Raw genomic sequence first — 23209 nt, forward strand, 5'->3', positions numbered from 1 at the left:
TCCTCTGCTGCCGACCATGATTTGTGCTGTATGAATGACGGCAGCCCTACGTTTTTGCGAGGCACGACCAATAGCAGCTACTTGGACTTAACGTTGGTGTCACGGCACTTTGCCCCGAGCATCCACTGGTTTACGGACATTGAAACGCATGGAAGCGACTATATTCCAACATACATAAAGATTAGAGGAGTTGAGCAACGTTCCTCTACTGTCTTGCGTACAGTTGATTGGGCAAAGTTTAAGAAGGATATGGATGACGCATGTCGGGAAGGCCTTCCACACACTATCGAAGATGCAATCGCAGAGGCATTGAAAACATCCATCTGATCGCTCACAAGGTCAGCAAGGCGAACAGACTTGGATATGGATCTGGAGAGGCGAAGTGCGGCACACCGACAGGCGGAGAGGAGGTATCGGCGTACGAAGTGCGCCTTGGATCTGACGGCTTCACGACGCATACAGAAGAAAGTCCAGCGTCGTATTCATAAATTGGAAGACAAGCGACGGAAAACTTCCTGTCAGTCGCTTGATCCCCGAAAATCGCTCTCGCACATATTGCGAACGGTTAGGGGCCTTCGCTCATCTCCGCATCAAAGGAAGCCCTTTGCTGCTCTGGCCCTCTATCAACTCCGCTCGGAGCTTCAAGTGGCTGAAGAGTTCTTTGCACGGGTTGCTGGGTCCGTGGCCATCATTACTGACGCAGCATTGAATGACATCCCTGAGGCACGTGTACCAGAAATGAACGTGCTCTTTTCACTCGAAGAGCTCGATGCTGCGTTGGCGACCTGCAGGCGTTCTTTGTCACCAGGACCTGATGGCATCACGTATGCTGCCCTATGCCACCTTGGACATGACGCACGTGATGAGCTGCTCAGCTACTACAATGAGTCTTGGCAGAACGGCGCCATTCCTAGACAAGGGAAAACGAGCCGCTTGATCCCCATTCTGAAACCTGGAAAGTCTCCGCTTGAGCTTCCATGATATCGTCCGATGGCGCTTTTGAGCTGCGTCGGTAAAGTGATGGAAAAAGTGATTCTTGCTCGCTTGGGATGGTACCTAGAGCGATTCAACATCTATCCGGACGCCATGACAGGCTTTCGTCGAGGTCGCTCGTCCATTGACAACGTCATTGACATCGTAACCTGGGTCCAAAATCAAGAAAGCCTGAAGCGCCTATCAGTGGCACTTTTTCTAGATATAAAAGGAGCATACGACAACGTCGCCCATGAGGCCACACTGAACTCACTTGAGGCTGTTGGAGTTGGTGGCCGGATGTATCAATGGATTCGGGACTATTTGACTGAGAGGTGATTTTTCTTACACACTGAAGACGGCCCAACTTCTGAACATTACACGTGCCGTGGTGTGCCGCAGGGTGGGGGGTTGAGCTCCATTCTGTTCAACCTCGTCTTGGTAGGACTAGCGGAGTACCTACCGCAGTCAGTTCACGTCTCAATATACGCCGACAACATTTGCATCTGGGCTTCTGCGGTGACTCGCCCTCAGGTGCGAGCTAGGCTTCAGCGGACGGCAACCATGATGGCGTCTTATCTCCGAGAACAAGGCCTCAGCGTGTCTACTGAAAAGTGCGCATTGGTTGGCTTTACGCGCAAACAAATGACATCGTAGCCTGTTTCAATCAATGGTCAAGCTGTATCCTATGCTAAGACACATCGCTTTCTGGGTGTAATCATTGACCGCAACCTCTCGTGCAGCCCTCACTGCGTCTATCTAAAGAAGAAATTAGTTGCCATTGCTCTGGTCTTTAAATTTCTCTGCGGGAAAAACTGGGGTACACCGATCCGTTCTATGATGCATCTCTACAGGGTACTGTTTCTCGGACTCCTACGTTATAGTCTACCAGTGTTGTCAAATGCATGCAAGACGAACTTTCGCCCTTTGGAGAGCATACAAGGTAAATCCCTACGCACGTGTTTAGGGCTGCCTCGGTGCACGTCAACAGCCGCAACAATTGCCATCGCTGGGGACCATATCATCCAGACACACGTTGCTGTCGACTCTCTCAGAGCGCACATTCGCCATCTGTGAATTCAGGCACATCGCCTGAATTATGTGGGCGGATGAGATTAAGAAGTTTGCAGGGACGACATGGCCACAATTAGTGCATGACCGGGGTTGTTGGAGAAGTATGGGAGAGGCCTTTGCCCTGCAGTTGGCGTGACCAGGCTGATGATGGTGAGAACGGAATGCGTACTTCACAAGCATTATCTAAAGCAGTTTTCGCTTGAGCGTCTGCCTATTTGTTCCCGATCAGGCCACAGTGTGAGGGTATCCACTGAAAGGTGACATTGTGGCCATTTCTAGTTGCGTGGTCGAGACGCTCTGTAAATTCTATAGTCATGGAATAATACGGGCCCCGTCTGAGGACACAGTAAATCGTTTGAAGAGCCGGCTTGCAATCGCAGAATATCGTCCATGCGTGAGGAGGCTCCTCCGAGGGAAATCGAAGTGCCTCCCGGATAGCAACAAGTTCTGCGGCAGTTGATGTTGAGCTATGGTCTAGTTTAAACCGCCGAGCGATGATCATATGTGGAATGACGAAGGCCGCGGAGGAGGCATATGATGTGACAGAGCCATCGGTATACACCTGTACAGTATCTCTGTACTTTGCAGAAATGTTCAACAGGGTGACTTGCCTGAGGCCAATAGATGCAACGGATGACTTTTTAGTAATTCCAGGGATCTGCAATGTAATGACAGGTTTAGGCAGAACCCACGGGGTATTCGCCGAATACAGGCGGGAGAAAATCTTGACGGCAGAACACTCTGATGGCGCGACATATTCCTTGAAAAGCTGGAACCTGGGTGGGTGGCAGGGATCGATGACAGAGGATGGTGCCTGTGTCGGGTCAACACGCGAAGGTACATTCGAAGAGGCTCGCAGAGCAAGTATACCGCAATAGGACAAGCACGAGCCTCTGCTAGTGTTCCATTGTTTGACGTACATCGTGGGAGGCCTAAACATGCGCGCAATGCTTGAGCTTCAATGCTCTCCAGTGCGCGCGCAGCTAAGTGCTATGCTTGAGAGTGCCGGAATGCTGTACCGTATGTACCCTACGAATAGTGCTTGGTACAAGAAAATGCATAACAAAGGCCGTAGCACCGACGATTACACTTCCACAGTTTAAACCAGTAGCAAGGCAGGAAACAAAGAGTCACCTAAGTACCCTTACGCGATTTGCATGGGAAATCATTATGAGTTGTCGGAGTTATCAGCGTAAAATAAAATTCCGCGTTAATCAACCTTGCTCTAATTTATTTATGCCAACCTTAATCCACCTTAATTCACGTTTCTCTTATTTGTACCAACCTTAATCCACCTTAGTTCACTTTATTCGACATTAAACGAGCTCAATCCACTTTATTCCACCTAATTCCACCTTAATGCACCTTAGTCCACTTTAATTCACCTTAATGGAAGTTTGGGATTGTATCCCGACGCCGTGGCTTTTCACGGTGGAATTTCGCAGTGCGAGCCGCCGGAGGTCCAGTGTCGGGAACATGACTGCATCACTTGGTCACGTGGGTTTCTTTGCCATCCGATGTTAAAGCCGGACGCTTGCCGGACTTTCCATTTCATGGGACTTATAAGGCTTCAATGTCAATGTCAGCTAGTAAAACAACAGTAAAAATCGCCGTAAAAAAGAAAGCAGGAGTGACTGTATACAGTATAAATACATTATACTAAAATGTTATACCTAAAGAAAGTTCCAAGTGCAGAAAATAAAAGGACCATACCATACACTACAGCCACTGCCGCGAAGCGCTAGCTGGGTAACGCAACAAAAATAGTATGTGCGGAGGCGTTGGCACCCATGAAATACTAGAGCCCAGTCATGCCATTTGAAATGATTATTCTTATCAGTTACCAGTAATGTTAGCTATTAGCTGTATTCTCTTTGCTGTACAGGAATGCTGCTGTAGAGCTGTATGCTGTAAAGTAATTCAAAGAAGAGCAAAAGATTACAACAACCCTTGCGCACTCCTATGCGGCCAATAGGTGTGACCGACCATGGAATCGAAATTTCACCCTCGAGGAAAGCAGCCCAATGCTCAAACCACTAGTCCACCGTCGTATACGTTCTCCTCTCTTGCCGAAGCCGACTATAGTTGAGACGTTTGGCGCGTACGTCACACGCTAGCTTCGTGCATTAATTCTTCGTGACAGATCACGCTTTGAAACGGTACGCTATACTGCACCCCTCTGCCACATTCTCCATCCTCGGGATGAGCCCTGGGACCCCACTACTTTTCTTTAAGCAGTAACTAACGCTAGACAGAATCTTTGCGACGCTGTGCCGCCTTCATGATCGGCCTAGGACGAGCAGGTTTTAGCATTTCATCGCGGGAGTGCAAGTTCCATCGTCGTTTTCACATACACCACGTGACGTAGCCGTAGGAACGTACGATTGTATGACACGTAGTCGGTGATAGCGCCCCAATCTGTTTCTCTCGCTTACGCTCGCCCTGTACCCATGTAGAACCCGACAATCGACTTGTCGTAAGGTTGCCTGGAATAGCCAGAGTAAAAATTATGCCGTCGGCGTCACACGATTGCCGTCACTGTCATATTGCTGCTGTCGTCACACATATCTAGTGCCAGACACATCGCTCTTGTTCTAAGATAAACACATTGGTCCGCCTGACAACGCATTTCGCAATTGTAAACGAAGCTGGGTGGACAGCTACCAACGAAATATTTCGCTTAACATTGTATTAGTGCGTGGTAGCTGCTTCATTTTTTATAATAGTGATTTCACCTTTGCTGTACGTCCCCTCTGCTGCACTGCCTCTAGGGCTTCTTAAGAATTCTGAAACAAATGATTGAATAAAAATTAAATAATTGAGATGGGTATGTAGTGCTCGAGAAATGAAGAGAAAAGAGAGAGAAAGAGAGAAGTCATGTATAGTAGCTAAATAAAGTCGAAAGGGATTCAACCTCTAGGTGAAATCGATCAAAGACTACGTCTTCCTGAACGAGTTGGGGTTGATAATAGAGCGAAGTCACTGCGTACGGCACTCTGTTGCGTCACCCCTCGTGTAAGAGGAGTAGGAGGAGCATCGGCCAGGCAAAATGCTTTGGCTGCAGCGCCTTCGGGACCCACGTGGACAGTGCACACTTTTATAGGCGCCCGTCTTTGCGACGAGCGTCAGCTTTCTCCTTCGTAACCGAGCGAACGAGCACAGCGAAAGATGAAAACTAACGGGGAGCGCAGCGGGAGATGAAAGACGCGATGGGGGAAATGCAGCTGAACAATGAGGCGGAAAGCGGAGGAGGAGGGTACGGCGAAAGTATGAGAGGGAAAGCGTAGTGCATCGACGGTGGCTACGAGATGGCGCCATAGCAGTGTGCGTCGTCTGGACGGTCTGTCGCCTGCAGCTGCCGTGAATCGCGCCCACACGTCAGCCATGCGCTGACTCTCGCGAACTCTAGACTAGCGAGGCAGGGGTCCCACACTTCGCTCCATTTGCAACGTGCCGCAAGAGACAAATTGTCCGCGCCAGCCAATATGTCGCGAAATAAAAACTCGTATAGAGAGGTGCTCCAATTTCGCATTAAGGAGCATCGTAATCATCGGTGAGTTTTTTTAGACCATATATATCGAAGGGAACGGTTTGCATTTTTAGACTTCTCTACCTTTGGGTTAGGACAACATATTTAAACTGTGCATCCCGCTGGAAGGGCTCAAATTTATACATTGTGCTATACTTTGAATCGCACCACATTTTCAGACTGCTCATACTCATGGGAGGAGCTTTAAAATGCAACACCTTCGGGATCAGCCCATATTTTAGGATGCGCTGTCTCCTGGATCAGCCCACAAACGAAGCTAAAAACAGACATACGTAGAGACAGGATCAGTGTCAGCGCCTCGGATGTCAAGAATTCTACCAAAATGCAATAGAATCCGCAATTTCTTTTTATTTATACAGCCAAAATATTCGTATTTTTGCAATTAAGAAACCTCCAAGAAAGAAAGTGTAAATACTTAATATTATTTGTTTTGGACACATATATACATTTAACAGCAAAGGAAAGCGAGTAGCAGGCTAGCTTAATAGCGAGACTTAATAGCGAGCAAAGTCGGGTGAACACGACAGTAACCTTAACACAATGCACGTTGATTGAAAATAAATGTAAATAGTTACAAATGAGAAAGACTGCTTGCGCAACTAGAATTTATATGGTGGCTAAAGTTAGGCTGAATATCAGTGGACCTACTAGATGAATATGTCATACTCTTGGAGAAACGGTGTGTAGTCATTTTCTTCTTGAGAATTACATTTATTCTATCACCGAAGTGCTCTGTTGGCACAAGCACAGATGTGTGGAAGTGCCAGAACATAACTGCTAGAATGCTAGTTCGTCGTTGTCAGTGTGTAGGCCCGGGTCTCCCACTTGCAGACCGGGTGTTCTTAGTGGGTCGCAGAGCCTATAGAAGTCGACGGCCTTCTCCTTCTTTTTAGGCATCATTATTGCCAATGATACTGATAACAATATCTTGAAGCTCGTAGTGGAAATACCCATTTTTTGTATCTCTTTACCGAAGCTGTGATAACCAAAATGGTAAAAGCCACTGTCTCGACGACGTGGTTGTTTCGGAGCTATGTTCTTTGTCAAATTCATGCGGCTGAACGAAGGCTCAACTTCAGCCATTTGAGTAGAGTATACAGGAGCACCAGTACTGTACGAGCGAAGTTTGGTACAGTGAGTTCTCACCAGAATATTCAAGGTAATTATTTATTTCACATAAGAAGTTCTGCGCCACTGAAGATTTCGCCAGTGGAAAGGCCAGTGGATTTCGCCAGAAGGAAAGGCAGGGAGGTTAACCAGTTTAGCTTAACCAGTTTGCTACCTTATACATAGGAGCGGGATGGGAGAGATGAAAGATGACATAAGTTCTTGTATAAGATAAGGCATTGGGAATATTATGTTCGCATGTATTGCTCGCACTTGTAGGGTCGTTTTGTAACGAGAGAGTTGCCACCATGCACAATTCCACTTCGCTTAAATTAACTGAAAATCCTTATCATATACGCTAAACTACGCTAAACGTCAAATATGCTAAAGATTAGCTTATATTCCACTAAAATGTCCTCTAGCTACTAGACGCTTATTTTTTCCCGCTAAATTCACACAAAATCCACTAGATCTAACGGTGAATTTGCTAAAATAGGAAACACTGTTAAAACGTTTTGGTACTTGTCTCGGTTTACAAAAATCCCACAGTGACAGCTGAAGCACCGCACATGCATGCACCAAACTGCCTGCACCTGGTTTTCATCAGCAGTAGTGTTATCCAGAAATGTCCCAATTTACTTTGGGTGTCCAGAAAAATTACAAATTATCCCTGTAGTCCCGATCCTCTATAACGTTTCAAGCGATTTAGTAGACGAGCTTGTACATAATTTGCCATTTAACTCGAAGTTGCATTTTAGCTTTGTCATCAAGAACTAGTGTCTTCCTTTGCATGTGTCCATGGCGTCCGGATCACTTGTGCTGTTAATTGTCTGTAATTGCTTCAACTTTCCAAGAACTGCTAAAATGTCATATTTATTTCATTCTAATCGCGTGTCATTCCCGTGTCAACGTGGAATCTACTAGTGCAAGGCAGAGGTAATTATAGATTGCTGGAAGAAGCCTCCGAAACAAAATTCGGCGGCATGTTACACTTCTGTAACTGTTGCAGGCGAAAGCCTGCTCCATGCACACATGGTAGTGCACCATCTTGCGTTGTCGTGTTGCTGATTTCCCATTTCGAGTTCTTCGGCTCGTTTTCAACGTTTAGCTGCGTTTTCGCGCGCCCGTAAAGCGGGGTCAGTCTCGCGCCAACGACGTTTCTTTTCGACTTTGTGTTGCATCTTCTCAGCAGTGGACTGAAATCTATGCTATTCTGTGTGTTATATGGGTGATTTCAATGAATGTATGCACTGTTCGCTTAACCTTGCTGAGCACTTGTAGCATCAGCCTTACGGGGTTATGAAGCATTGCACCGTTTCGCACGCTTCTCTTCGAATTTGCGTTGCGCCATTTCAGCACGGTATTGAAACGTATGCTGTTCTGTGTGCTGTACGGGCGATTTCAAAGAATGTGTGCACTGTTCCCTTCACTGTGCTGAGCGCTTGTAGCCTCAGCTTTACGGGAATATGAGCCATTGCATCGTTTCCTTTCTTACGGGGCTATGAACCATTGAGAAGGTAGCGTATTTTTTTTTTACAACTCATCTAGACGCAACATTTCTGTACATTGTATGCGTGATTCCAGTTTATATAGGAACTGTATGCTTCACTTTGTTTAGTGCTTGTAGCCTCTGCATTACGAGAGGGATGAGCCATTGCATTTTTTGCTTTCTTAGGGGGCATGGGCCATTGCTGATTATGGTAGTTGTAACATTGAAGAGGACGACGTGTCTTTTTGGTATGAGCCATAGTTTTGGCACCATTGGACGACATGACATGTTTTTTTTCGGTATGAGGCATTGCATTGAGCCACTTAAGGCTTTCGCCTTGATAAGATGATTGTGAAGTTAAGTCATTTGGCGCCTGCCGGTTTTAGAACAGCGCTGTGATTTAAAGGTTGACCTTATCGCTACTACAGAACTTCAGTTTATCTATAGGTAGTACTAATCGACGAAATTTCAGAGGTTTGTCGCAGACCCATCCGGGAAATGCATCTTGACTTGCATTATTTTGTGTCTTGTATGTACTGTAGCGTAGGTTCCATTTGGTTCTACTATATATGTCAAATCATTCAAGAGCTATCGATGGCACTGGCTAACAAATGTTGCAATGTTAAATGTACTGAGCCTATACGAGAAACGAAGTCGCATCTGTTTGGGTTCGTTACAGACTTCCTTACTTTTTGCCACCTAGCACAATATGCGCGTGGCATGTGCGGACACACTCATGCGGCATCGATTACCCTTGATAAGCACGAATTTATTGCGAGTCTCACTGCGAAACTGGAGCCAACTGAGCTTTAGGTAGACGCACTAATTGAAACCTAAATGTTGTAGCAGAAAACTTTGAGAGTCCTATTAAAGAAAAACGAGTGAACAAGCCTTACACTCAGGTAGTGGGCCACCCAAGAAGGACGAATGGCGATTACGACTTGGAAGAAACCAGAATACTGGGATGTTTTGCACTTCGTCTATGTAGCAGCCAAACTCCTGTTCTACAGCCGACTTTAGGAATATCGTAAAAACGGAAAGACACAGGTTCAGCACCGAGCCGCTTGAGATGTTGTTGACAGTTTATTTCAATGGTCGATAATAAAGCAACATGTGTATATGTGGCCAGAGCAGGATAAATATTGTGGTGCCAATAAAAAAATTTGGAACGCATTTCGGTGCTCTGTTAGCTGTCCTTAGAAAGTGTTTCAATTTTTCTGACCATCATTTCCAGATTTTAGTAATGTTCCTCTCCATGTTGACCTTATGCTAGGCTTAGCCCTTTCGAAAAACGAGAGGACAACACGCAAAGGAAGGCATTGTCGTTAAAAGCATCTGGTTGGCAACCTTACGCTGGGGACAGGAAAAGGGGAATTGGGAGAAGATATAGAGATAAGCGATGAATGTATGCGCGTGGCGACGACAGCAGCACGCCCTCAAAGGTGCTCGTAGAAGCCAGGCGTTTTCAAAAAAGCACACACATGCATTCGCTGCCATTACTAGGAATAATGGGGGGCTACTGGCGCTCGAGTAGTTCTTAAGCAAACTGTACCGTGCATCGCATCCCGCACAAAACAGCACATAAATGTGTTCAAGGAGCTCTAAACTCTTGGACTTAAAAGGTGAGATATTGTCACGTAGACGAATGACAAAAGGTCAGCCGTTTTCATTACTGGTCGCTGAGATTTGGCGATGGCACCTGGACAAGTTTCTCTACTACTTCGTCTTCTATGTGCTACTTGAGGAGCAACACCAGGTGCGAATATTCTTTATATATGCATGCATCTAGCTTCGAGTCCTTATTTAGCTATTAGTGCTCAAGCATTCTTCGGCGAGTATGGCAGCACCGTCAAGCGAAACGTGTAATGCATGGTATTTGCACAAAAGTGCGTAATTCGCAAAGTTGATATTTAGTCGTTATAATCATGTAAATGTAGATGATCGGTAGCTTTACAAACAATAAGAAATAATTAACATAAGAGAACACCCATAGAGATGCATATTGCGCCTTGGAAGGTCCATGGGGAAGCTGATAGTAGGTGCGGGCCAACTGAAATTCGAGGACCGATCAACTTGAAATTCGGGGCTGGGCTAATTTGAATTTCGCGTGTGGACCAACTTGAAATTCGGGGTGGGCAAACAAAAATTTGGGCTTGAGTCAACTTAAAATTTTGGGGTGGGCCAAGTTAAACTTGGAGGTGGGCTAACTTAAATAAGGGGGAGTGGCCAACATAAATTTGGGAGTACGCAAACTAAAATCTGGGGGTAGGCCAATTTAACTTTGGGAGTATGATTATGAATACTTAGACAACTCCAGTGGAGTTCCTGCAATCTTTATAGCTACCCTGCGGTCGCCTAAACTAAGATGATAATACTGAAACCCTATTACGTTTCCAGTTTATATCTGTTACGGCACAGCCCTTTCCATTTATACAGGTGTTGTGGGCTCACCTTCCTAGTTGTGTAAATGTCCACCGATGACCAATCTCAATTCTAGAGTATGTTGCACTTAGTATATAATTAAAGACCAATAAAAAAATGTTGGTTGTATGAGCTGCGGGAATGGATAGATGGATACAACTGTCTTGTACGTCCGGCAAGGCTTAAGGTGACCCGGGCTCAGATCTCCCACAGGGGAACGTCAGGGCCCTGCCTCAACGCCGCCTCACGGGCTTGCTGGACTGCCCACGTCTGGATTTCGAGGTCTGAGCTGCGCAGAGCGGCGGCCCACCTCGACGCCAGGGTCTCCGAAGCAACTGCCATCCTTCCTATAACTACATTGCACTCCCACAGCATGTGTTTGAGTGTCGCTGTTCCGTCCTGGCACAATTTGCACGTGTCGTCCTGACGCTTATCTGGGAAGGTACGTTTCGGACGGAATGGGTTAGGGAAGGTGTTCGTCTGGAGTTGTCTCCAGGTGACGGCCTGCCTCCTGTTCAATTTGGGACTCGGCGGTGGGTATAACCTTCTGGCGTTTCGATATGCACTGGTTATGTCGTTGTATCTGGTGAGCCTGTCCCGTTCTGCGCGACGAGTGTTCGCTATCGTGCGAGAGGCGTTGCCCTAGTCGGCGCGGCTGGTCATGTCTCGCGCCATCCGATGCGCCGTCTCGTTTACGTTCGGGAGCGCGTCACCTTACGTGATGACGTGCGCGGGAAACTATATGATCCTCGAGCTTTCGGTTTCGTATCTGCCCGCTTTGGCCAGAATGGACAGGGCTTCCTTGGAAATTATACCATTGGCGTAATTCTTTACTGCGTTTGCGAGTCGCTTAGTAAGATCTCGCATTCCTGTTCTGTGAGGGCCAGCGCGATCGCTGCTTCCTCCGATATTTCCGAGTGTTTGGGGTATACACTGCACAAGGTTCTGATTTTGCACTCTTTGTCTATGACTACGGCGGTGTATTTCTGGCCGTTCGGCTGCGTCGACAAAGCGAGCGTTTTTCTCCCTGCCGAATGAACGGAGCAGAGCCTCGGCTCTTGCCTTTCTTCTACCTCGGTTGTGCTCGGGGTGCACGTTTCTTGGGATGTTTACCACCGTAATGGTGTCTCTTATTTTGTTGGGAATTTGCATTTTCTGGTCGTGCTGGTTGTGGTACGTTATGCCGAACGTGTTCATACTGTAGCTTCCCGTCGTAGTGGTGGACAGGCATTCGAACTGCGAGATGCGTTGTGCTTCCGCTATTTCTTCCAGGGTGTTGTATATGACCAGCTGAGCCAAGAGCTCGGTGCTCGTAGATTCCGTGAGGCTGAGGGCTATCCTGTACGTTTTCTTAATGAGCGTGTCGATCTTGTTCTTTTCCGCGACATACCAGTTGTGGTAGGCGGCTACGTAGGCGATGTGGCTGACAAGGAAGGAGTGGATCAGTCGAATGACGTTTTATTCCTGCATGCCCGCGTGTCTATAAGTTATTCTCGTTATGAGTCTCTTGGCGCTGGTGACTTTGCCTTCGATCTTCCTCACGGTTTTCCGTGGCTCCATTGGCCTCAATGATCATTGCAAGTATTTTGATCTTGTTTACTTTGGAGATGGCGTTTCCGTCTTGGGTGTACAGGCCGATTTCCTCGTACTCCGGGGGCGCGTGTAGCTCTTTGGCGGCATACCTCTAAGCGTGGGCCGGTAAAGGAGTAGTTCAGACTTGCTCGCGGAGCATTTGAGACCCATTCCTTGGAGGTACTATTCGACTTTGTGAATGAATGGTCATTTGCAATGCGTTCTCAATTTAGCCGTCACTGCCGTGGCCCGCCCAAATCGTTATATCGTCTGCGTATATAGCGTGGTGGATTCCTTCGATTTCCCGTAGTTTGCTGGGGAGACCCAGCATGACTAAGTTGAAAACGAGTGGAGATATAACTGAGCCCTGAGGGATCCCTGCACTTTCCTGGGTTTGTTCTTCGGACTAGAGGTCGCCAACCATAAGGGTGGCTTTGCGATCCTTAAGAAAGTCCCTCAAGTAGATAACGCTATAACAACCAGCAGAACATGACAACAGCAGGAATGACCGAGGGATGTTGGTGAGGTGCTGATATCGCACGGGCTGACGAGTGCCTCTCCAAGAAACCAGGCCCACTGTGGCCAGGCCTTTTCACAGGTGTCCTGTAACGGAAACGCATGGCGCATGCTGCTCCCAATCACACTAACACATTTTGAACACGGTAGTTTGGGTGAGCCGCAGCAAAGTGTGACTAATCTTTTCTATTCCAATTTTGTAATCAACTCTCCGCGATTGGTCAAAAACATTTTTGGACCACCCCCACTTCACCTGTCAGTCACGCGACGTCACAAAAACCGCGATAGCTCCCCATCTGATATGACGTGTACACACTGATTATGCATCATTTGACGGAACAAAACAAAAATAGTTATTTCTGATTCGACGCCTTTTCGCCATTAGCCCTCGGCTATTGGTCAAAAGTTTTCGGGCTGCGCCCTCCTCACCCGCCTCTCACGCGACGTCACAAAACCGCGAAAACTTACCGCGTCAAAGTGACGTGTACGCATTGAAGATGCATTAATATGCCGAACAAAACTGAATTTTCTTCTGAATAGCCGCAGGCTGCCCCTTTCCGAAAGGAATAAAAGATGGCTGCCGCCGATCGCTCAAGCGCTGCCTACTCGCACCTGCCGGAGAGCATTGGTGTATTTGCGCATAATCAAACTTGTTGCGTGGCCGTGTAACGTTTTCGAGCACTTTCGGCACGTTTATCACCTCATTCTGCCAACTCTTCTTTGCTGAGGGTTCGTTTTAGCGTCATTCTTAAGCTTCCGTTGCATGCCGCCGCGATTTTCGACCAGCCACCGCAAGCTAAGTAACGGAAAGCCGACCAATCGCAGACGCCGGCACCACCCTCTTCATCCGGTTATCGATTTTCAGTGCACTGGCTCTGCCCCATCGAATCCCTCTCCATCTCCTCGCCTCTTGTCAGCCAATTAGATACGACAAGCCGCTCAGTATAGGCAATGTTATTCGTTTTTCAAACAAACAAATGTGACCTCCTATGAACGAGGAGAGCGTTTTATTGGTGTGTTCAGACAACACTGCGGCTGACCGCCCGTGCTTGCGTCCGTGGTTACGCAAATTTGACGTCATGAGATTGGAATAGAAACATATTGGAATAGTTTTACGTTATACGGCCCCTGCCCTGTTCCGAAAGGAATAAAAGATGCTTGTCGCCGATCGCTCAGGAACTGGCTACTCGCACCTGCCGGAGATCATGTGTTTATTTGCGTGCAATAAAAGTTTTTCCATGGCCGTGTAAGATTTTCGAGCACTTTCAGCACGTTGAGGACAACGTTCGGCCAACTCTTCTTTGCTGAGGGATCCTCAGCAAAGAAGAGTTGGCCGAACGTTGTCCTCATCTGAAGCATCATTCTGAAGCTTCCGTTGCATGCCGCCGCGATTGTTGACGAGCCACCGCAAGCTATGTAAGGGAAAGCGGACCAATCGCAGATGCCGGCACCACCCTCTTCATCCGGTTATCGATATTTAGTGCCGTTTCTCGACCTCATTGAATCCCTCTCCACTTGAGCGTGCTCCTCGTCTCTGGTGAGCCAATTAGATAAGACAAGCCGCTCAGTGTAGGCAATTTTATTAGTTTTTCAAGCAAACAAAAGTGACCTCCTATGAGAGAGGAACGCGTTGGATTTGTCTGTTGAAACAACACTGCGAGTGACCGCCCGATGCTTGCATCGACGGTTACGCAAATTTGTCGTCAGAAGATTGGAATAAAACCAATTGTAATAGTTTGCGTTTTAGGGCCCTATATCAGCTTAGATTTACAAATCTTAAAAGTAGTACTTTGTGTTAGTGTCGCTAGTTGGTATAGGAGCCACGTGAAGAGTAACTGTAACAGTAGAGAAGAGTTTGACTATTGTTTTACTGCGTCTGGTCTTGCCGCTATGGAATAGTCTGCATGCGCTATCCTTGCGTTGCCGTCATTGCATCTTCCCATCAAATGATTACTTCACCCTCACTAAATCGCCAAAGGAAGTGCTACATTGCTCCACACCTGTACTTTATAGATCAAAGTTTCTACCGTTCAATCAATGTTCACCTGACAGCCAGACACGCTAACCACTCCAGTACCGTGCATAGTCCGCCCAGAGCTCTTTCTCTGAAATTGCCGCCTTCGTGGCCCACGGGCAGTAGACAACACGTGTACGCAAGTGTAGCTGGTGCGCGCTGCGGCAATACGTCCATGCACGCTTTTGAATTCTATAGTCATTCTCAGAGTTCCCCATGACAACGACAGGTGTTTGCCGCATTAAACATCAGTCAATGAAGTGTGGCCATGCCAAGGCTTACCGTCCTGGTTGTTCTTGTCATAATAAGTATTGCGTTAGCACTAGCAGTTTCGAAGCGCAAGAACGTGTGGTGAATATATATATATATATATATATATATATATATATATATATATATATATATATATATATATATATATATTGCGTACGCGTCACTTCACATCACATACGTCACACCTCGAAGAAAATAGCGGTTGTACGTCCAGAATGGAGCTCCCGGTGGGATGCGATGGGTGACCTGAATCCAGGCGGAGTAATTGGTTATTCTGAAAACCTGAAAGCCTGAAAACAGGTTTTCTCGTGTCAGCAAGCGAAGTTTTCTATAGCTTCACCCGACCATGAAAACTGTGTCAATTCCTATCTGCTGTCTTCAAATGCTCACCAAGCAGCGTTATCGGCGTCATGGTTAGATAATGGCATCGTGACTTAGAAGTCACTGAAACGTGACATGGTGGCCCTTCTTGGACAAGCTATGCAACAATTTTCTTATGTAGAACGCCGGATGTCGTTCGGGAGGCCTTTGCCGCAGGGCTGGTATAAAGAGACTGCTGCTGTGAATTCCGGCCTAGATTGGATTGTGAATCTAGGTTCTCCATTTTGAAATGGGAATCCGTATAGTGTCTTGACCACATTATTCGGTAGAATTCTCTGTCTCCGTTAGTTTCAATTCAAGTGGAAGAGGTTGCCAACGGCGTAGCATGCATGCGCTGAATAAGTCGTGACATATCTGTTTTCAGGGAGGAATAAAGCTTGCGGCCGACAATGAATGATCCAAAATGGTGGTGACATTAACGCAAATTATTGTTCATAATGTCTATTCTTCCCTTTACCCTAATTATTATTATTATTTGTTTTGAACACATATATACATTTAACAGGAAAGGCAAAGCGAGGAGCAGGCTGGCAACATTTGAATTTCGAAGCTTCTTCGCCTGAGCATTGTGTGCCAGTTGGAAAAGGTTAAGCTATTTAAATGTTTCATAAATAGAAGTTTGTCGAGATTCATTAAGGAGTTACTCATTTCTCGCTCTTTTATTACTTTTAGACACGTGTACATTTGAGGAAGGCTGGTGCAAGGAATGGGTAACCCAAAACTGCAGCAGACACGCCTGCTTCAGTCTACACAACGTCGCCAGTATGCAGCATGGACCCGTTGAAGACCACACTCTTCGATCAGGTGAGCCGTTGGGCCAGTGAAGCCATGCTTTCAGTGCCAGCGCGCGAAAATGCGTGTGTTCCTTATATTTCAAAATAAAATTTTCACTTTTACATTGGCGCGCCACCGTTCTAAAAAGTGTCATCGAGGAAACACCTCGCCCTTACAATATGTTACTATGAAGCAATAAAGCAGTTTCATATAAGTTTGCTTTATCGCTATGGTTCTGAGGAAGCAGCTAGGAAAGCGTTAAAATGTCAGGGATTATTTTACATTCATACAACCGATCATTAAATAAAGCTTGCGGCCGACAATGAATGATCCAAAATAGTGGTGGCATTAAAGCAAATTATTGTTCATAATGTCGCTTCTTCCCATTACCTTAATTATTATTGTTATTTGTTTGGAACACATATATACAATTAACAGGAAAGGCAAATCGAGGAGCAGGCTGGCAACTGAAGGGGCACAACGCCTGCCTACTCTTCAGAAGGGAGGTGACAGCAACACAGGAATGGAAGATAGGAAGGAGGGGAGGCAATAGGAAAGGAAGAGGCAAGAGGACAAATCTAAAAAATGAAGTAGAACACACAGTTCAGATCACACAGACTACGGCCGGTCGCTGAAGGATATGTTACTACAGAATGTTAAATGGAATAGTTTTGACGCTACAAACGTGAACCTACGTTAGTTAACGCTAGAAAACTAAGTAGAACGCGATGAACCTGGTCACGTTGAGACGCACAATCACTTGGTTACAAACATTCGTCGAGTGTCTTACACTGCAGGCCAAGGGCGTGATAGTCTCTCACTAGCCACGTGCGCTGTGCACTGAAAGCGGGACACTCAAGTATAAGATGCTGAAGTGTCCCTGAAGCAGCCGCAAAACGTACACGATCGACTGGCCACACATCCTTGTCTGTATAAACGTTCGTGCACGTTCACACAGCCAAGCCTTAGCTTGAGTAATTGCGCTCGAGCGCGACGAAGGAAGCCTCGACCGCGAACACGGGGCGGGAATGTTCCATTGGCGATGCGCTGGTCAGGATGCTGCTTGAGTAGGTGGCGATGAATCAGCAGACGAGCGTCATGAAGCTTGCACAAAATTTCTGGCCACTCACAGTCGTTATGAGTGCAAGTTGAAGCCAGTCGATCAACCTCTTCATTTCCGACGATTTCTACGTGTGAAGGTCCCCATTGAGCAACGAGAGATGCCCCACGTGATGAAAATTTGCTTGCGGAGTCAGTTATGCTGCGCACAACTGGGCAATCAATCTCACGGCGTTGTAACCTGCTAAGGGCAGCGCAGGAGTCCGTAAAGATGGCAATCTTCGATGTAGTTAACTCCTCTTGTACGTACTTCAGTGCAACATTAATCACTGCTAGCTTCACAGTTGTTGACGAAGTTGGATGATGTATTTGAAAGATACGCTGTACTTGAGTCGAAAGGCCGAAAAAAGCTGCGGAAGCGCCTTGACCGTCGCTCTATACAGATGCATCTGTGAATATTTGAAGATAATCTGGATACCTTTCGAACATGTGAGACTGAGCCATTTGGAATATTGCAGAAACAGACATATCAGACTTTTTGTGATTGTGAGGTAAATCGGGGATGCGTGCTTCGTGTTATCTTTTGGAGGCGGAGGCGCAACTGAAGCAGCATGTTGAGAAATTACAGTGATATTCATAAATAATGCCGCCATTTTTCCCATACTGGATAGCGGGAGGTGAATGAGACGATCAAGGAGGGGTTGACCATTCGTTGAGCGGTGCAGACGCTCAATATGATATACAATTCTCTATTCTGCTTGCAGCGTCAAGGGTAACTGATGCGCTTCAGTCAGTAATGCAACAGATTGCACCTCACGAGGTAATCCAAGCATTACTCGAAGGGCGACGCGATAATCTGGTTGCAGTTGGGCCATCAAACTAGGTGGTATATTAAGGACTGGTAACGCATGCATCATGCCTGAGAGTACAGAGAACTCGTACACCTGGAGAGCCGTTGTTTGGTCGCAGCCAGCACCTCTAGCAGTCAAGGCGGCCACATACTTAAGGAGGGAGCGCTGTTAGACACCTCGGTACGCCAAATAACCTCCAGTGAAAGAACTTTCCATCTAGAAGGCACGTAAGAATTGACGGCATCCTAGAAAGTTTTACGCCTGTAAATAAGCGCTCAGCTTTTCACCGGTAGGCACACATAATGAATAGGCTAAACGTTTGTGCACAAACCTCAGCTTTCTTGTGTAACATAGCAACCATAAATGCTAAGGAATTGATCATCTGCAATTCACCAGGGAGCAAGATAAAAACAGGGGACGTATGATCGTGGAGCTTTGAAGGATATAAAAGATGAGCGTTTGCATTGAAACACCAGCTGCTCTTTACATATTTTAACCCACTAAGGCCCACTAAAAATTAATCAGCTACATTTTGTTGATAGTTTGAGCCAGACAATCTTTTCACACTGTAAATACATTGGGAAAGTTTTGCGAGTGGCGCTTTACTCTTTGATACTCTGCGATAGCGTACTTTATAAAGTACGCTAAGCCTATATGGGAGAAAACCATATGTAGGTCACCAAATGTATGTGCTAAATCTTGAAGCTGCCAAAAACAAAAAGGCTTGCAGCGAGGAGTAAAACGAAATTTCCTGCAAGCCCGCATAACCTTCTGGTAGCAATATTAGCATTTTAGTGGGAAATATTGTTCTTATGGAGGTGTTTTTACTTATTAGGTGTGTAAGACGACTTCATCGAGTAACAATGAAGGGCTTTCCTGTTGGTTTCAGAGGCCCGCGCAACGCAAAAATATTATTGATGCAGATCTAGACGCGATAATTGGCGATGAGTACAGAAATCCTGCACTAAAGCATTCAGCATTTGGTTCAGTAGTAATATAAACATTCAAGAAACTGGTGACATCTCCTCCAATAACATTCGCTTCTTGCATTACAATCCTCTTGTATTATTAAAAATTAAATTAAATTATGGGGTTTTACGGGCCAAAACCACTTTCTGATTATGAGACATGCCGTAGTGGAGGACTCTGGAAATTTCGACCACCTGGGGTTCGTTAACGTGCACCTAAATCTAAGTACACGGGTGTCTTCGCATTTCGCCCCCATCGAAATGCGGCCGCCGTGGCCGGGTCTTGTATGATTGCTAGGCGTCATTTCTTTAGAATTTTCTGTCGCTTCAAGAGGTGGGGTCCTCGTATGGTTCAGCAATCTGGGTTGCACTACTTTTATTGCATAACTTATCTCGACTGTCATATGAATGTACATAATCTTTGTTGCTTTCTGTTCCCTCCCACTCATTTTCCGATTTCTATAGGTTCTATTTATCTAAATTTACTCTAAGACTCCTCGCTATTTTATTGACTAAGAAGACAAGTGTCATTTTTGTCGGGCGCAGGAAAATAACCAGGAGAGATTTATTTATTTATTTATTTATTTATTTATTTATTTATTTATTTATTTATTTATTTATTTATTTATTCATTCAGACAGATTACCTCTAAAGGCCCCCCCGGCTGCGGGATACATAGGGGCGTACAGGAAATTGATAAAAAGTAGAATAAACCACAAATTCAGTTGAACTAAGCACGCATCATACGACATTAGAATGTAAGTACCAAATGCTGGTAATTCCGACAAACAGAAAGTAAAAGAAAAGAAATGATAACATGAACAGGGCAGTAGTAATCAATTATTCAATTTTACATCTTTCAAACAACAGCATAAAATGAAATGAAACAACGAGATCTACACTAATAGAAATGCAAAATAAAAAGAATCCGTTCAAACATGACCCGCCTTGGTTGCTTATTAGCTATGGTGTTGGGCTGCTAAGCACGAGGTCGCCGGATCAAATCCCTGCACCGGCTGCTGCATTTCGATGGCGGCGAAATGCGAAAACAGCTGATACTTAGATTTAGATGCACATAAAAGAAACTCAGTGATCCAAATTTCCGGAGTACCCCACTACGGCATGTCTCGTAATAATATCGTAGTTTTGGCACGTAAAGCGCCATAATTTAGTTTTTAACTAGTTGAAAAATGAGATAATAAGATACGCATCATGTTGGGCAGTAGTTAAGGCAGACAACAGATTGCTAAATTTATCGGGATCAGTGGCAGTAGCAACACGTGGTGGCAGAGGATCCCAGTCAGTTATAGTGCGTGGTATGAAAGAATGTGCGTAGTTAAATGTACGATATGACAAGGCGCTGAACTTTAAACGATGCACGTGTCGGTCAAAGATCGACGAAGGCAAACGAAAAAAAGTCGATATGAAGCGTTCAGTGATGATACAGCTTATGAAAAAGTGATAAACGTGCAGCTTTTCGGCCGTGACAAAGTTCTTGCAGGCCTGCGCGTTTCTTTAATGCTGTGATGCTGGTATGACGTGAGTAATCAGAGTAGATAAAACGAACTGCACGGTTCTGCAATGTTTCAATGTTATTTATTAAATATACTTGATGAGGGCTCCAAATAGCCGAAGCATATTCAATTTTATGTCTAATTAGTGTACTGAAGGACCGTAATCGGAGGCGAGATGGAGCATGCGTCAAGTCATGTCTTAGGACACCTAATTACGGATTGGCGGATGCAAGAACAAGGTTAATATGGTGGTTCCATGCTAGGTCTGAATGAAAGTGACGATCCAGGTAGTTACCAGTTCTACTGTAGCATTATTTAATGTGTACGCGGTTTGGGTTCGCGACTGCTGTGGGTTAGTAAAAGAGAAATTTTGTTTTCGAAAAGTGAAGTTGCATGAGCCAGGCCATGCACCATGCTGTTACTGAATCGAGGTGAGATAGTAGGGCTGAGCGATCAGCGTTAGAACGAATTTTGCAGTAAATTACACAACAGTCAGCGAAAAATCTGATTTGCTAAGAAATGGAGTTAGATAAATTGTTAATAAGTATCAGAAAAGCAAAGGACCAAGCACGCTCCTCTGTGGGAAGCTGAAATGTATTTGGCTGAAGGATGAATTAGGGTTATTAAAAGCGGTGAACTAATATATGGAAAGGAGGAAATCTTTAACCTATGCAATAACAAGAGGGCGAATATTTAGCAGTGTTAATTTCCTTAATAACTAATTGTGAGGTACCCTATTGAAAGCATTGAAAAAATCTAAAAATACAGAGTCGACTTGAACATCAGCTTCAACAGATGAGTGCAGATCGCGAATGCATTTAACAAGTTTCATTTCGTTCGAGTAGCCTGTGCGGCAGCCATGTAGGTATGTAAAGATGGTGTTGTGTTGTTGTAAATAGTTACTCACTTGTGGATGAATCACGTGTTCAAGGAGTTTGCAAACTGGGCTAGTTAGTGAAATGGGTCAATGCAATTGAGTCGTGAGGAATGATGGACAGATTTGAATATGCGTACAACCTTGACCAATCGTCAGTCACGTGGAACTGAATCAGATGAATGAGACTGCCCTAAAATAGCATACAAGATGCGATAAATGCCTTCAGATGAATTCTTGACAATTTTGTAGTTTTAGCAATTTAGATGTAATTCTAAATACATTCCTTTACTGCAACAACCTCTGAAGTTACTGTAGCCAGTAAAAGGTATTTTGACGAAAGACAGGTAACAAAACCATCGTGTGTGCTTGGAGATCAAGCACACTCCTCTAGCATACACATGGGCCTAGCGTACTTGACGAAGTACACCTGCATTCACTTTCTTGAGACGGGATTAATATGTATTGTATATGAAATATCATGCGTTCGTTGTTGACACCCTTCTTTTGTAAAATTTACACAAACATTTTAGCTTCGAGAAGCGTATGCTATGCTTGACAAAAAAAATAAAGCTGCATGTAAAGCAGCACCTGCTGTGTTCAGCACTTTTCCAAGTTTTATGCTGCTGGCAAAAAACTGCACTGCGGTCGTGTTCGCAAAACCCTTCTGAGCAAAATGGCTGTCAAGGAACACTGTGTGTTTTGTCTTTAATTATTTACAAATGAAAATGGTACTGTACTTCTAAAAATACGCTGGGCTCTAATGGGTTAAAACCTTTGTGGGCACCAGTGCTGCTCAAGCACGAGAAGCTTACACACAAGCTTCTTCGTTGCGCGTTTTTGTTAAGTTTCATTTACATTAGCGAATCAAGCCTTGCTCTAGAACGCGGATGACACTTCTGAATAACATTGTTGAACTTTGTTGATGACCATGAGAATGCTGAACTTGCCTTCATCGTTGTGCATCCTTCTTCTATGTCACCATCACCGCTTATCTAGCCTCTAACTCTCTGTTCTCCCCTCCCCCTGTGCAGAGTAGAAGTCTAGAGCACGCTACCTCAGGCCAATTTCTATGCTTTCCTTCTAATAAATTCTCCCTCTGAATATCAAAAACGATGAGATGTTACTGGTTTTTGTGAGATGTAAAAAAAAATATAGTGTTGCAGATATGCATTTGAGAGTGGAAAGACAGGAACACAATATGAACATCGCAAAGCCAAAATATTCAGTGAAGTGTATTATGTAACTGAAATTTGCGGTATATCGTGTTGCTGGAATTCATGAAAATGGTGCACTTCACTGATGAGCTCTAGCGATGAACCACTTGACTGAAGAAGTAACTGTAAATCTGTTTTGCTAGTGACGAATTTATCTTTGGTGAGTCGAACTTATTAAAATCTGGACTGATCCCGAAAGTGGTGCAATGTAACAATGGCTTAACGGGAAGCTGAAGAGTCTGTCGAATTCAATACCACGCTCATATACAGATGCGGGAACCTTATAAAATTATGCGCGTAAAAATTGTGGGCGGAATTTTTCACTTAGGGAGTTGAGTTGAGTTGAGCTGAGTTGTTGTAGGCTACTGGTGGGATTAGCCTTGCAGTTGCTGCCGGCAATTGCTCCACCGTAGCGACACTTAAAATAAATAAATCCCATAATCAGACACAGACCTCCCAATTACAAATGGTCACTCCTCAGTTCACCATGTGGAAGCCAAATCCGTATGGTATGGTATGAAGAACTTTATTGAGGTCCTGAGGGATCAGTCTGGGACTGATGCGGGCCGCTCCCACGTCGGTA

General features: G+C 45.3%; 1 protein-coding gene across 1 annotated transcript in view; it reads left to right on the plus strand.

Annotated features, from left to right (window-relative positions):
* Positions 1 to 16039: 16039 nt before the first annotated feature.
* The window catches only part of LOC142578378 (MAM and LDL-receptor class A domain-containing protein 1-like), a 241392-nt gene continuing 234222 nt past the window's right edge, over positions 16040 to 23209 (plus strand). The window contains exon 1 of the mRNA XM_075687771.1: positions 16040 to 16173. Within this exon, the coding sequence (XP_075543886.1) occupies positions 16134 to 16173 (40 nt within the window). The 5' untranslated portion in view covers positions 16040 to 16133. The remainder of the gene's footprint in view (positions 16174 to 23209) is intronic.

This window comes from Dermacentor variabilis, chromosome 4 (assembly GCF_050947875.1).
Source record: "Dermacentor variabilis isolate Ectoservices chromosome 4, ASM5094787v1, whole genome shotgun sequence".
NCBI classification, from domain to species: domain Eukaryota; kingdom Metazoa; phylum Arthropoda; class Arachnida; order Ixodida; family Ixodidae; genus Dermacentor; species Dermacentor variabilis.